Below are 13,444 nucleotides of genomic sequence, written 5' to 3'. Positions count from 1 at the left end.
ACTCCGTCACTTGTGGGAACGTTTTGTTTAATAGTTGTAGCCCGATGTTCTTGTTCTCACTTTGGTGAGAAGCGAACATTACTAATCCGTAAGCATAACATGCTTATTTATGTTGCATGTTAGCCTCTTTTTCTAAATCACGAAGTCCAATATTCGGATATATTGAGTCAAAATAATTTCTTAACCCATTGCGTAAAATAGCATTTGGGTTCCCCGCAATATATGCGTCAAAGTAAACACATCGTAACTTATGGATTTCCCAATGTGATATCCCCCATCTTTCGAATGAAAGCCTTTTATAAACCAAGGCATTCTTGGAACGTTCTTCGAATGTCTTACAAACTGATCTCGCCTTAAATAGTTGTGCCGAAGAATTCTGACCGACTCTAGACAAGATTTCATCAATCATGTCTTCGGGTAGGTCTCTTAAAATATTGGGTTGTCTATCCATTTTGTGTTTTTATACTGTAAAATAGACAAGAGTTAGATTCATAAAAAAAAATACTTATTAATACAAGCAATTTTTACATATATCATAAAGCATAAGCACACTATATTACTTATATTACACCACACGAATACAACTATCTTATTCCGACTCGCTTGTTTCTTCTTCTTCTTCGGTTTTGGTTCGTTTTGCCAAGTTTCTAGGGATATATGATGTTCCCTAATACGAGCCGTCGTTATCCACATTGGTTTAGAAAAACCTGGTGGTTTAGAGGTTCCCGGGTCATTGTTACAACTTAAGGACTTCGGGGGTTGACGATACATATAAAGTTCATCGGGGTTGGAATTAGATTTCTATATTTTTATGCCCTTTCCCTTATTATTTTCTTTTGCCTTTTTAAATTCAGTTGGGGTAATTTCTATAACATCATCGGAATTCTCGTCGGAATCCGATTCATCGGAGAATTGGTAATCCTCCCAATATTTTGCTTCCTTGGCGGAAACACCATTGACCATAATTAACCTTGGTCAGTTGGTTGAGGATTTTCTTTTACTTAACCGTTTTATTATTTCCCCCACCGGTTCTATTTCTTCATCCGGTTCCGATTCTTCTTCCGGTTCCGATTCTTCTTCCGGTTCCGACTCTTCTTCCGGTTCCTCTTAGGGAACTTGTGAATCAGTCCACGAATCATTCCAATTTACATTTGACTCTTGATTATTATTAGGTGAGTCAATGGGACTTGTTCTAGAGGTAGACATCTATCACATAATATCAAACGCGTTAAGAGATTAATATATCACATAATATTCACATGTTAAAAATATATAGTTTCCAACAAAATTTGTTAAGCAATCATTTTTCAACTAAACACGGTCGAAGTCCAGACTCACTAATGCATCCTGACAAACTCGATAAGACACACTAATGCAAAATTCTGGTTCTCTAAGACCAACGCTCGGATACCAACTGAAATGTCCCGTTCTTATTGATTAAAAACGTTCCATATTAATTGATTTCGTTGCGAGGTTTTGACCTCTATATGAGACATTTTTCAAAGACTGCATTCATTTTTAAAACAAACCATAGCCTTTATTTCATAGATAAAGGTTTTAAAAAGCTTTACGTAGATTATCAAATAATGATAATCTAAAATATCCTGTTTACACACGACCATTACATAATGGTTTACAATATAAATATGTTACAACAAAATAAGTTTCTTGAATGCAGTTTTTACACAATATCATACAAGCATGGACTCCAAATCTCGTCCTTATTTAAGTATGCGACAGCGAAAGCTCTTAATAATCACCTGAGAATAAACATGCTTAAAACGTCAACAAAAATGTTGGTGAGTTATAGGTTTAACCTATATATATCAAATCATAATAATAGACCACAAGATTTCATATTTCAATACACATCCCATACATAGAGATAAAAATCATTCATATGGTGAACACCTGGTAACCGACATTAACAAGATGCATATATAAGAATATCCCCATCATTCCGGGACACCCTTCGGATATGATATAAATTTCGAAGTACTAAAGCATCCGGTACTTTGGATGGGGTTTGTTAGGCCCAATAGATCTATCTTTAAGATTCGCGTCAATTAGGGTGTCTGTTCCCTAATTCTTAGATTACCAGACTTAATAAAAAGGGGCATATTCTATTTCGATAATTCAACCATGTTTCACGTACTTGTGTCTATTTTGTAAAACATTTATAAAACCTGCATGTATTCTCATCCCAAAAATATTAGATTTTAAAAGTGGGACTATAACTCACTTTCACAGATTTTTACTTCGTCGGGAAGTAAGACTTGGCCACTGGTTGATTCACGAACCTATAACAATATATACATGTATATCAAAGTATGTTCAAAATATATTTACAACACTTTTAATATATTTTGATGTTTTAAGTTTATTAAGTCAGCTATCCTCGTTAATAACCTACAACTAATTGTCCACAGTTAGATGTACAGAAATAAATCGATAAATATTATCTTGAATCAATCCACGACCCAGTGTATACGTATCTCAGTATTGATCACAACTCAAACTATATATATTTTGGAATCAACCTCAACCCTGTATAGCTAACTCCAACATTCACATATAGAGTGTCTATGGTTGTTCCGAAATATATATAGATGTGTCGACATGATAGGTCGAAAAATTGTATACGTGTCTATGGTATCTCAAGATTACATAATATACAATACAAGTTGATTAAGTTATGGTTGGAATAGATTTGTTACCAATTTTCACGTAGCTAAAATGAGAAAAATTATCCAATCTTGTTTTACCCATAACTTCTTCATTTTAAATCCGTTTTGAGTGAATCAAATTGCTATGGTTTCATATTGAACTCTATTTTATGAATATAAACAGAAAAAGTATAGGTTTATAGTCGGAAAAATAAGTTACAAGTCGTTTTTGTAAAGGTAGTCATTTCAGTCGAAAGAACGACGTCTAGATGACCATTTTAGAAAACATACTTCCACTTTGAGTTTAACCATAATTTTTGGATATAGTTTCATGTTCATAATAAAAATCATTTTCTCAGAATAACAACTTTTAAATCAAAGTTTATCATAGTTTTTAATTAACTAACCCAAAATAGCCCGCGGTGTTACTACGACGGCGTAAATCCGGTTTTACGGTGTTTTTCGTGTTTCCAGGTTTTAAATCATTAAGTTGGAAAATCATATAGATATAGAACATGTGTTTAGTTGATTTTAAAAGTTAAGTTAGAAGGATTAACTTTTGTTTGCGAACAAGTTTAGAATTAACTAAACTATGTTCTAGTGATTACAAGTTTAAACCTTCGAATAAGATAGCTTTATATGTATGAATCGAATGATGTTATGAACATCATTACTACCTTAAGTTCCTTGGATAAACCTACTGGAAAAGAGAAAAATGGATCTAGCTTCAATGGATCCTTGGATGGCTCGAAGTTCTTGAAGCAGAATCATGACACGAAAACAAGTTCAAGTAAGATCATCACTTGAAATAAGATTGTTATAGTTATAGAAATTGAACCAAAGTTTGAATATGATTATTACCTTGTATTAGAATGATAACCTACTGTAAGAAACAAAGATTTCTTGAGGTTGGATGATCACCTTACAAGATTGGAAGTGAGCTAGCAAACTTGAAAGTATTCTTGATTTTAAGAAACTAGAACTTTTGGAATTTATGAAGAACACTTAGAACTTGAAGATAGAACTTGAGAGAGATCAATTAGATGAAGAAAATTGAAGAATGAAAGTGTTTGTAGGTGTTTTTGGTCGTTGGTGTATGGATTAGATATAAAGGATATGTTATTTTATTTTCATGTAAATAAGTCATGAATGATTACTCATATTTTTGTAATTTTATGAGATATTTCATGCTAGTTGCCAAATGATGGTTCCCACATGTGTTAGGTGACTCACATGGGCTGCTAAGAGCTGATCATTGGAGTGTATATACCAATAGTACATACATCTAAAAGCTGTGTATTGTACGAGTACGAATACGGAGTAGAATTGTTGATGAAACTGAACGAGGATGTAATTGTAAGCATTTTTGTTAAGAAGAAGTATTTTGATAAGTGTCTTGAAGTCTTTCAAAAGTGTATGAATACATATTAAAACACTACATGTATATACATTTTAACTGCGTCGTTAAGTCATCGTTAGTCGTTACATGTAAATGTTGTTTTGAAACCTTTAGCTTAACGATCTTGTTAAATGTTGTTAACCCAATGTTTATAATATCAAAAGAGATTTTAAATTATTATATTATCATGATATTATGATGTACGAATATCTCTTAATATGATATATATACATTAAATGTCGTTACAACGATAATCGTTACATATATGTCTCGTTTCAAAATCATTAAGTTAGTAGTCTTGTTTTTACATATGTAGTTCATTGTTAATATAATTAATGATATGTTTACTTATCATAATATCATGTTAACTATATATATAACCATATATATGTCATCATATAGTTTTTACAAGTTTTAACGTTCGTGAATCACCGGTCAACTTGGGTGGTCAATTGTCTATATGAAACCTATTTCAATTAATCAAGTCTTAACAAGTTTGATTGCTTAACATGTTGGAAACATTTAATCATGTAAATATCAATCTCAATTAATATATATAAACATGGAAAAGTTCGGGTCACTACATAACGAACCCCATCCATGGTTGCGGATGCTTTAGTACTTCGATGTTGTTTTTATCATGTCCGAAGGATTTCCCAGAATGATAGGGGATATTCTTATATGCATCTTGTTAATGTCGGTTACCAGGTGTTCACCATATGAATGATATTTTAGTCTCTATGCATGGGACGTATATTTATGAGAAATGGAAATGAAAATCTTGTGGTCTATTAAAATGATGAAAATGATTGATTATGATAAACTAATGAACTCACCAACCTTTTGGTTGACACTTTAAAGCATGTTTATTCTCAGGTACGAAAAGAAATCTTCCGCTGTGCATTCGCTCATGTTAGAGATATTACTTGGAGTCATTCATGACATATTTCAAAAGACGTTGCATTCTAGTCGTTGAGTTCATCAAGATTATTACTAAGTCAATTATAGTTGGATATATTATGAAATGGTATGCATGCCATCAATTTTCGATGTAAAGAAAGTTTGTCTTTTAAAAACGAATGCAATGTTTGTAAAATGTATCATATAGAGGTCAAGTACCTCGCGATGTAACCAAATGTAATGTATTCGTCCAGATGGATTAAGACGGGTCGCTTCACTATTTATACCGAGCATCTTATTGACTAAACCGAAACAAAAATCCGAGATAAATTGCTAACGTAAAAAAACGATTCTCAAAACAAAAACGACGCTACGAAACACGAAATCAAGAACTCCAAGCTCAAATACCTTAATAAAACGCCGAATTTTTTCAACTATGCACCGTGAACCAATTTTTGTTTCCTCTTTTGTTGATTCTTATCGTTACCGGCACACTAAGGATCTCACTAGGATTAATAAGAGTAGCAATCACCGGTTCGCTCTTCTCGACTATACTCGTCATCATTTCATTGAATGACGCGAAAACCTCCTCGTACGTTCAGTGGCGGAGCTTGAACTTTGCGGTTAGAGGGGCCAAATGTTGTCTAATGTGTGATATGTTTTTAGCAAGAAAAAACGCTAACTTTGGTGGACAAAATCGCATATTTTATATGCATTTTAGGTGATAATACCGATTCTAATTGTACATTATCTAAGTTAATTTCTTAAACTTTAGCTTTAGAATTGATTTCAACGTAAAAACGTTCAAGAGATTTGAAAGAATGAAGTAGATTGTTGATGAAAATAAAATATGCGCGTCTTCACCATTTTCGTCATATCTTCCTCACACGGACTCCCATTTAGGTGATTCAAAAGCTCAAATGTCCGTAACTCAAAGGACTACAAAATACCATTACGTATTGAAACTTTTGGAGGGGCGAGGGCCCCCTCCTGCCCCTAATGACCTCCGCCCCTGCGTACGTTATTCATATCCCATTTGTCGATGAAGAATCTTTCTTAACCGCCAGAGGCGTCTTCGGACATAGACAAGATGGACAACCGCCTAGGACCCAAAAATTTAGAAAGACCCAAAAATTTGAATACATATACAATTTTTTCAAAATCGTCAAGTAAATTATATAGAAAAAAATTGACCATTAAAGTTTTGATTCTATAATTTTAAATTATTAAATACTTTGTAAATAAAAATAGATAAATTATTATAATTATTTTTTATATGTATTAAGAAATTAAACGTGTATGAGGGTCCATTTTTATTTTAGTCCAGAGCCTACTAAATTGTCGAGACTGACCTGTTAACCGCACCCGTTGAAAACACCCGGTGTCCAATCTATTGAGTCCCTTTATCAACAACAAAAGTACATATTATTAAAAAAGAATTACACTTTGGGAGATGTTCTAAAACACCGAACCTCGTAGCTTTTCCTTACGGTGAGTGTAACTTTAGATTGATCTGTATTCTTTTGTATTGCTCTTAAAACTTATATATATTCAATAGAGTTACAATCCTTTGAATCAAATAATTTCTTTTGAATTTTTTTTTTTTTTAAAAAGTTTTTTTTTAATTTAGCATGTCAAATCCAATCACATGTGATTGTAAAACCCAATCACATGTGATTCTGCATGTCAAATCCAATCACATGTGATTGAAAAAAAAAATTCGAATTTTTTTTTTTTTTTTTCAAAAAAAAATTTCAATCACATGTGATTGAATTTTTGACATGCAGAATCACATGTGATTCTAAATGCAATCACATGTGATTCTGCATGTCAAATTCAAAAATTGAAAAAAAAATTTAGAAAAAAATGATTTAAAAAAAAATAATTTTATTAATTTTTTTTTATTTTTGAATTTTTTTTTCAATCACATGTGATTGTCGCGCCACATGTTATACTCTAATTGATCCATTGGATCATTCATTTAAATATTTTTCATATTCAATATTCAATACTAGTTTTATGAGCCCGTGCGTTGCACGGTTGTACGAATTACTATTCGATAACGTTAGTATTAATATTTTATCAAATCTAGAATAGACTTACTAATGAAAAAAATCATTTATTACCAATAATATTTGTATTAAAAGCTTTAATATTGAATACTCACGTGAGCCCGTCATTGCACGACAGTTGTGTAAATTAGTATTCGATAACGTCAGTATTGATATATATATCAAATAAATATTACAACTACAATGAAAAAACCGTATATTACTAATAACCTTTGTATCAAAAATATTAGTATTGAATAGTAACGCATGGATCATGAGCTCATTTATCTGACATATTGTTTATTTAAAAATATAAATATAGTAGTCTTTAACTATTATAATATAAAATTTAACGAGTAATAATTAAGACTTGAAATCGTATGATATTATATTTTCTCAAGTGTAAATATCAGGCTTTGAACCTGTATGTTGCACGACTGTTAATGAGCAGAAAAGTATACGTGTAACAGTACTGAATGATTTAGGTACTTAAAATCCTTTGACTGAATTTCGAAAACATCATGATCATCATTCAATATTGACAAACCAACATATATATAAATTAAAATGATCGAGTAATCGTCTTCAAAAAAAGTATATGATTTTGAGCTCGTGCAGTTAAAAAATAAACTTTAAAATATTAGTTGCAGTTAATCTTAATTATAATATATAGAATCTAATGTAAATAAAGAATTGGTTAAAAGTGACGATATTTACTTCGTATATGAAAATGAAAATTTAAAATTTAACAACATGCAATTAATAATAATAATAATAATAATAATAATAATAATAATAATAATAATAATAATAATAATAATAATAAATATTATAATGTAAAAATGGAAACTAAAATATTAAAATAGATTATTAAATAGAATATTAAAAAAGAAAGAGTTATTTTAGGAAGTTATTATTATTTAATTTAGTTTAATTGAGAATATGACATGTGTGCAAATTTAATTCAGATTAATTCAGAAACCGTCACGTAAGATTATTGTTACGCGCTTTATAATAATGTATGTATAGATAGATAGATAGATTTATAGATAGATAGATAGATTGATTGATTCAATTTTCTTGCATTCTAAAAAAACTCAGTGTCGCAACTCCAAGTAGTCTACAATTGAGATCGCTTCAAAATTGCGAAAGTTATCCATAATTTCTACCCAAAACGCATTCTTGAAGAAAGATTTATATCCCTTTTACAATCATGTAATACCATAAATCACATCCAACAAGTTCAAGCACAAATATACGCACATGGGTTTCAACACAATCAGTATATCAATCCAAGACTCGTGTCTGCGTGTGCAAAAATCAACAAGATGGCTCATGCACGCCACCTGTTTGACAAAATTCCTGACCCAAATATGGCTCCATGGAATGCCATGTTTAAAGGATACCTCGGAAACGAGATGCATATAGATGTATTTGCTCTGTTTGGGCACATGATAAGCATTGATGTGAAGCCTAATTACTTTACTTTCCCTATGGTTTTAAAATCTTGTGTAAAGCTGTCGGCTTTGAAAGATGGCGAAAAAGTACATTGCTTTGTGGTAAAGATTGGATTTAAGTCGAATTCGTATGTAGGTACAACGTTGATTGATATGTATTGTAGTGGAGGTATGGTTGAGTATGGGTATAAAGTTTTTAGTGAGATTAGTTTAAGGAATGTAGTCACTTGGACTGCGATGATTCAAGGGTATATTTCGTGTGGGGACATAAGTTTTGCGCGCCAACTGTTTGATTTAACGCCTGAACGAGATATTGTAATGTGGAACACTATGGTTTCTGGTTATATAGAATGTGGTGAGATGGGTGCTGCTAGGAAGGTATTTGATTTGATGCCAAATAAGGATTTAATGTCATGGAACACTTTATTAAACGGTTACGCAAATAATAAGGATATTGAGGGATGCGAGAAACTATTTAACGAAATGCCTGAGAGAAATTTCTTTTCTTGGAATGGATTAATTAACGGGTATGCTCATAATGGTCGGTTTTTAGAAGTTCTTGATACGTTTAAGATGATGTTAAATGAATCTAATGTGCAGCCTAACGATGCAACGTTTGTAAGCGTGTTGTCTGCTTGCTCAAAGCTAGGTGCTCTTGAATTGGGTAAATGGGTGCATGTATATGCAGTTAACAATGGGTATAAACAAAACAATTACGTTGGAAATAGTTTAATTGACATGTATGCAAAATGTGGTATGATAACAAGTGCAGTTGATGTGTTCAATGCAATGAGTAACAAAGACTTAATTTCATGGAACACAATTATAAATGGATTAGCGATGCATGGTAATGGGGCCCAGGCGTTAAGTATTTTTAATGAAATGAAAAGTGTAAAACAAAAACCAGATGCAATTACATTCATAGGTGTAATTTGTGCTTGTTCTCATATGGGGTTAGTTAATGATGGATTTAAGTATTTTAACTCAATGTTAAATGAATATTCAATTACGCCTCAAATTGAGCATTATGGTTGCATGGTTGATTTATTATCGCGCGCGGGTTTGATTGAAGAAGCAGTTGAGTTTGTTACAAAAATGCCTATAAAACCGGATAATGTTATATGGACGAATTTATTAGGGGCGTCAAGAATTTACAAAAGGATCGATATAGCTGAATTGTGTCTTCAAAGGCTTGTTGAACTTGAACCTAAGAACCCGTCTAATTATGTAATGTTGGCGAATATATATGGTGATGTTAAAAGATGGGATGATTTGGCTCGATCGAAAGTTGCAATGAGGAACACGGGGGAGAAAAAGGTGCCCGGTTGTAGCGCGATTGAGGTGGATGATGGTGTCGTTGAGTTTTACGCTTTTGATGAGCGGCATTTAAAGACGGAAGAAATATATTGTGCATTAAGAGGCTTAATGAAAGTTTCGAAAGAACTTGAAGAACTTTTGGATTATGAGGAAGAAACACAAAAAGTTAATGAGTTACATTAAGATTATATGTTATATATGCCATTAAAGTCTCATATTTGTGTTGATTTATTGCTATTTTCCATACTTTATTTACATGTAGGTTGAGATCTTTTTGATGTTTACCATTGATTAAACTGTTGGCAAAGTTATATGGGTACAGAGTTGTAAAAACATTGTGGTTTGCAGAAACAGATGTGCAGTAGGCAACTGAGAGTGGATTTTGTCTGAAACGGGTCGGGTTACTGATGTGCATTTTGACATTATCTGAGGACCCACAAACTTTTAAGGCTAATTTTTCATATATTACTAGGTTTTGAGCCCGTTACTAGGTTTTGTGCCCGTGCGTTGCACGATTACTCAAAATCCGGTTTAAATAAGTCACTTATTTTAATTTTATGACGCTTGATCTACATTTCCAAGCAATATTTGTGGTTGCGTTTAAGGGTGACATGTCGACCCAATAGCTTAAGTGTGGTTAATTTTAGCTCGTACTTTATTTTCAATAAGTCATAGTTGTTAAAAATGACGCATTTAATTTCTAGTATGTTAGTATGTTTCGTTGGCAAAACGGGACTATAAAATACATATATGTTTCATATTGCGTGTAGTTGCAACAACAAAAAACTGCCCCGAGTTCTATCAGATTTAAGAAATCGGTTGAATTTAATTATGTAAAGGCAAAATTTTACTAATAAGAGTAATACGAAAAATGTTTGGTAGTTTTTCTTATGATTTTATATGAACAAATGTGTGTATGAATACACTATAATAATAAGACATGTGTGTATGAACAAATGTTGATGATCGTAGTAGTATATAGGAGTATGGATGAAATAGGAATTAAATTGTGTAAAATTGGGTTTAATGAATTTTTTAATTAAATGGGTACATATGATAGTTTTTGTATTTAAATTTGGGTATATATGATATTATGTAATTTCCTTGGGTAAATATGTGATTTTAAATGTTGATAAGGGTATATATGTATAATTATGACATGTGAAAATTACACTTGGCTTAATATGCAATAGAAAAAATTACGCTATTGGTACCTGTGGTTTGTACTAACTTGCATCACAACACCTAAACTATATTTTTTTGCGTCGTTGGTACCCATGACTTCATCTTATAACGTTCTTGGTACCCATACAAAACAGACGTTAGTATATAGGGGTTAACCCCTCACATGTGACACACATGTGAGGGTATTTTCGTCCAAACAGAAATTCTTACACAAGCTACGGAGTATAATATCTATCAAAGTAACACATGATTTTTAACAAATCATCTCAAATGATCAAATTGGTGTTGTAAATCCATGATTTTTACATTAATACTGCCGCCAATAAATGATCTCCGAGAATAAAATCAAAGTGTTTACTCATCTTCATCGTTCATACTCTTCAAAAACGCAAACCGTCAACGATTTAGGCGTTCATGAATTATAGGTGATAAACAGTGATTAAGATAAGATTCATGATCCTTAACATCACTTGAACCATCGTCAATCATCACACTAAATTTACAAGCTCGGATTCAATGATTTATAGATCGAGTTCGTCTTCATTCGAATACTCAACTCGTCTTGGTATTCGGATTAATCGAAAATGATTTGATGAATTGTAACAATTAGTTGATGTTACATATGAAGATAATGATTTTCGAGGATCTGGATTGTTGCATGGAACAATTTTTGTGAAAGAAGCTTTATCAAAATCACTCTAGTATTTTTGAACCATAAAACCTTCTTTGCTACTGTTCATGGATCAATTCTGAATTTGGAAGCAGATTTGGTTGTTGATTCATATTAAAAATTAATAGTCGTTGCGCTATGTATCCTACACAAACAATTTTGAGGCCTAATTTGATGGATTTATGATTTTTTGTGTAATTCATGGTTCAAGTTCATGATGGATATGCGCCTGTTCTTCTTTGATTCTGAATTTTTGTTGCTGATGATCGAAGATACTTAATCGAAGTTACAGGTGTAAGTTACAAGTGATTTACAATACCAATTTGATCATTTAAAACGATTTGTCAAAAATCATGTGTTCATATATTATAATGCAACTGATTATATATTCTATGTTGCTTGTGTAAGAAATTTAATAATCTACTTTGATATGATAGATATTATACTCCGTAGATTTTGTGTAAGAATTTTTGTTTTGAACGAAAATACCCTCACATGTGTGCCACATGTGAGGGGTTAACCCCATATACTAACGTCCATTTTGTATGGGTACAGGAACGTTATAAGATGAAACCCTAGATAACGTAATTTTTTCTATGCAATATTTAAGCAAATCAAATCTCTCTCTCTATTATATCTCTATTATAGATTGTTTGCACTCAACCCAAATTAAAATTGGTCCCTAGCCCACATAAGAATGCCCCTGATTTACTAGATTTTTTTGGATTTATAAACCCCATTTTTGTCTGTATCATTTCAACTCCCATATTTTTAAAGTTGTGTACACTTTACATAGGAAAATGATATTTCTCTTACCCATTATTCCTATCAATCCGCATATTGATTTTGCCCATATCATCATATTCAATCTTAAAGTAAGTAGATTAGTAGATGTAACTTTGCACCATTCTCTAACATTTTTTTGGGATTTTGTTATGGTTTAGACTAAAATTATTACTGTAATTTTTTTTTTACCCCTGACAACACAAATTTCTAAACCCGCTATTGCTATGTTACTTGTTTGTGATGCGGTTAGTACCATGGAGCAGATACATAAAGGGACAACTGAGGGCAAAAGCCCCCCAACTCAAAATCAATAGGCAACTTAAGGCGGGACCGTTTTACCCCATTAGCTAACGTTGCCTGTATTTCCTAATGCCCCTTATACCCAAGAAAACAAACACATGATTTCTTGTACCGTCGATTAGCTTCTTCACATGAACCACATGATCAAAGTTGACGTTGTTAGCTCGCTTAGATGATATCATTTGTGAGTTCGCATTAGCTCAACAACATGCCATGATATAAGACCATAAGTTTCCTGGTATATAAAATCAATTGGTGATCAGAGATGTTAATTTCTTCTAATTCTCGATGCGGGATTTTGATGGTGCACTCACCAAAAGTGTGTTGAGTCATTTTTTCTTCAAATATAAATGACAAAATTGCGTCTTTGGTCCCCAAACTTTGTATCATAAAGTAGGTGAGCTTCTTCTTTATTTTTGACTCCGTTGACCTTCATTTATCAATTCATTTCACGGATGACCTTGATTCTAACGATCGTTAGTATTTTTCTGTTAAATAGGATCATGTGCAATGCACATGAAGATAATTTCGTCAACTCATATTTTACTCTTATTAACCTCTGTTTTAATCCCAAAATTTCAATCTTCATCTTTTATCTTTAATAACTTCAACATTTAAATACCTAAACTTTTTAATCAACGACCTAATCTTTTTTGAATAAGAAGCACCCCAGCCTCTTTTCCGTACTCTCATTCTTTTCTTTTCTAGAAAAA

General features: G+C 32.1%; 1 protein-coding gene across 2 annotated transcripts; it reads left to right on the top strand.

Moving 5' to 3' along the window:
- The first annotated feature begins 8,169 nt into the window (after positions 1–8,169).
- LOC139843736 (pentatricopeptide repeat-containing protein At2g29760, chloroplastic) lies at positions 8,170–10,102 on the top strand. 2 transcript variants are annotated; one of them, XM_071833881.1, is made up of 2 exons: positions 8,170–8,415; positions 8,640–10,102. In XM_071833881.1, exons 1-2 carry the CDS (start codon positions 8,280–8,282, stop codon positions 9,971–9,973), a joined length of 1,470 nt encoding a protein of 489 aa, XP_071689982.1. In that variant the 5' UTR covers positions 8,170–8,279; the 3' UTR covers positions 9,974–10,102. The 2 variants fall into 2 exon arrangements, with proteins under 2 accessions (XP_071689982.1, XP_071689981.1); XM_071833880.1 differs by having other exon boundaries at positions 8,222–10,102.
- The last annotated feature ends 3,342 nt before the right edge of the window (positions 10,103–13,444 follow it).

Source organism: Rutidosis leptorrhynchoides, chromosome 4, assembly GCF_046630445.1.
Source record: "Rutidosis leptorrhynchoides isolate AG116_Rl617_1_P2 chromosome 4, CSIRO_AGI_Rlap_v1, whole genome shotgun sequence".
Classification (NCBI taxonomy): Eukaryota; Viridiplantae; Streptophyta; class Magnoliopsida; order Asterales; family Asteraceae; genus Rutidosis; species Rutidosis leptorrhynchoides.
The sequence above is the reverse complement of the archived record's forward strand: the minus strand, read 5'-3'. Positions and strand labels throughout refer to the sequence as shown.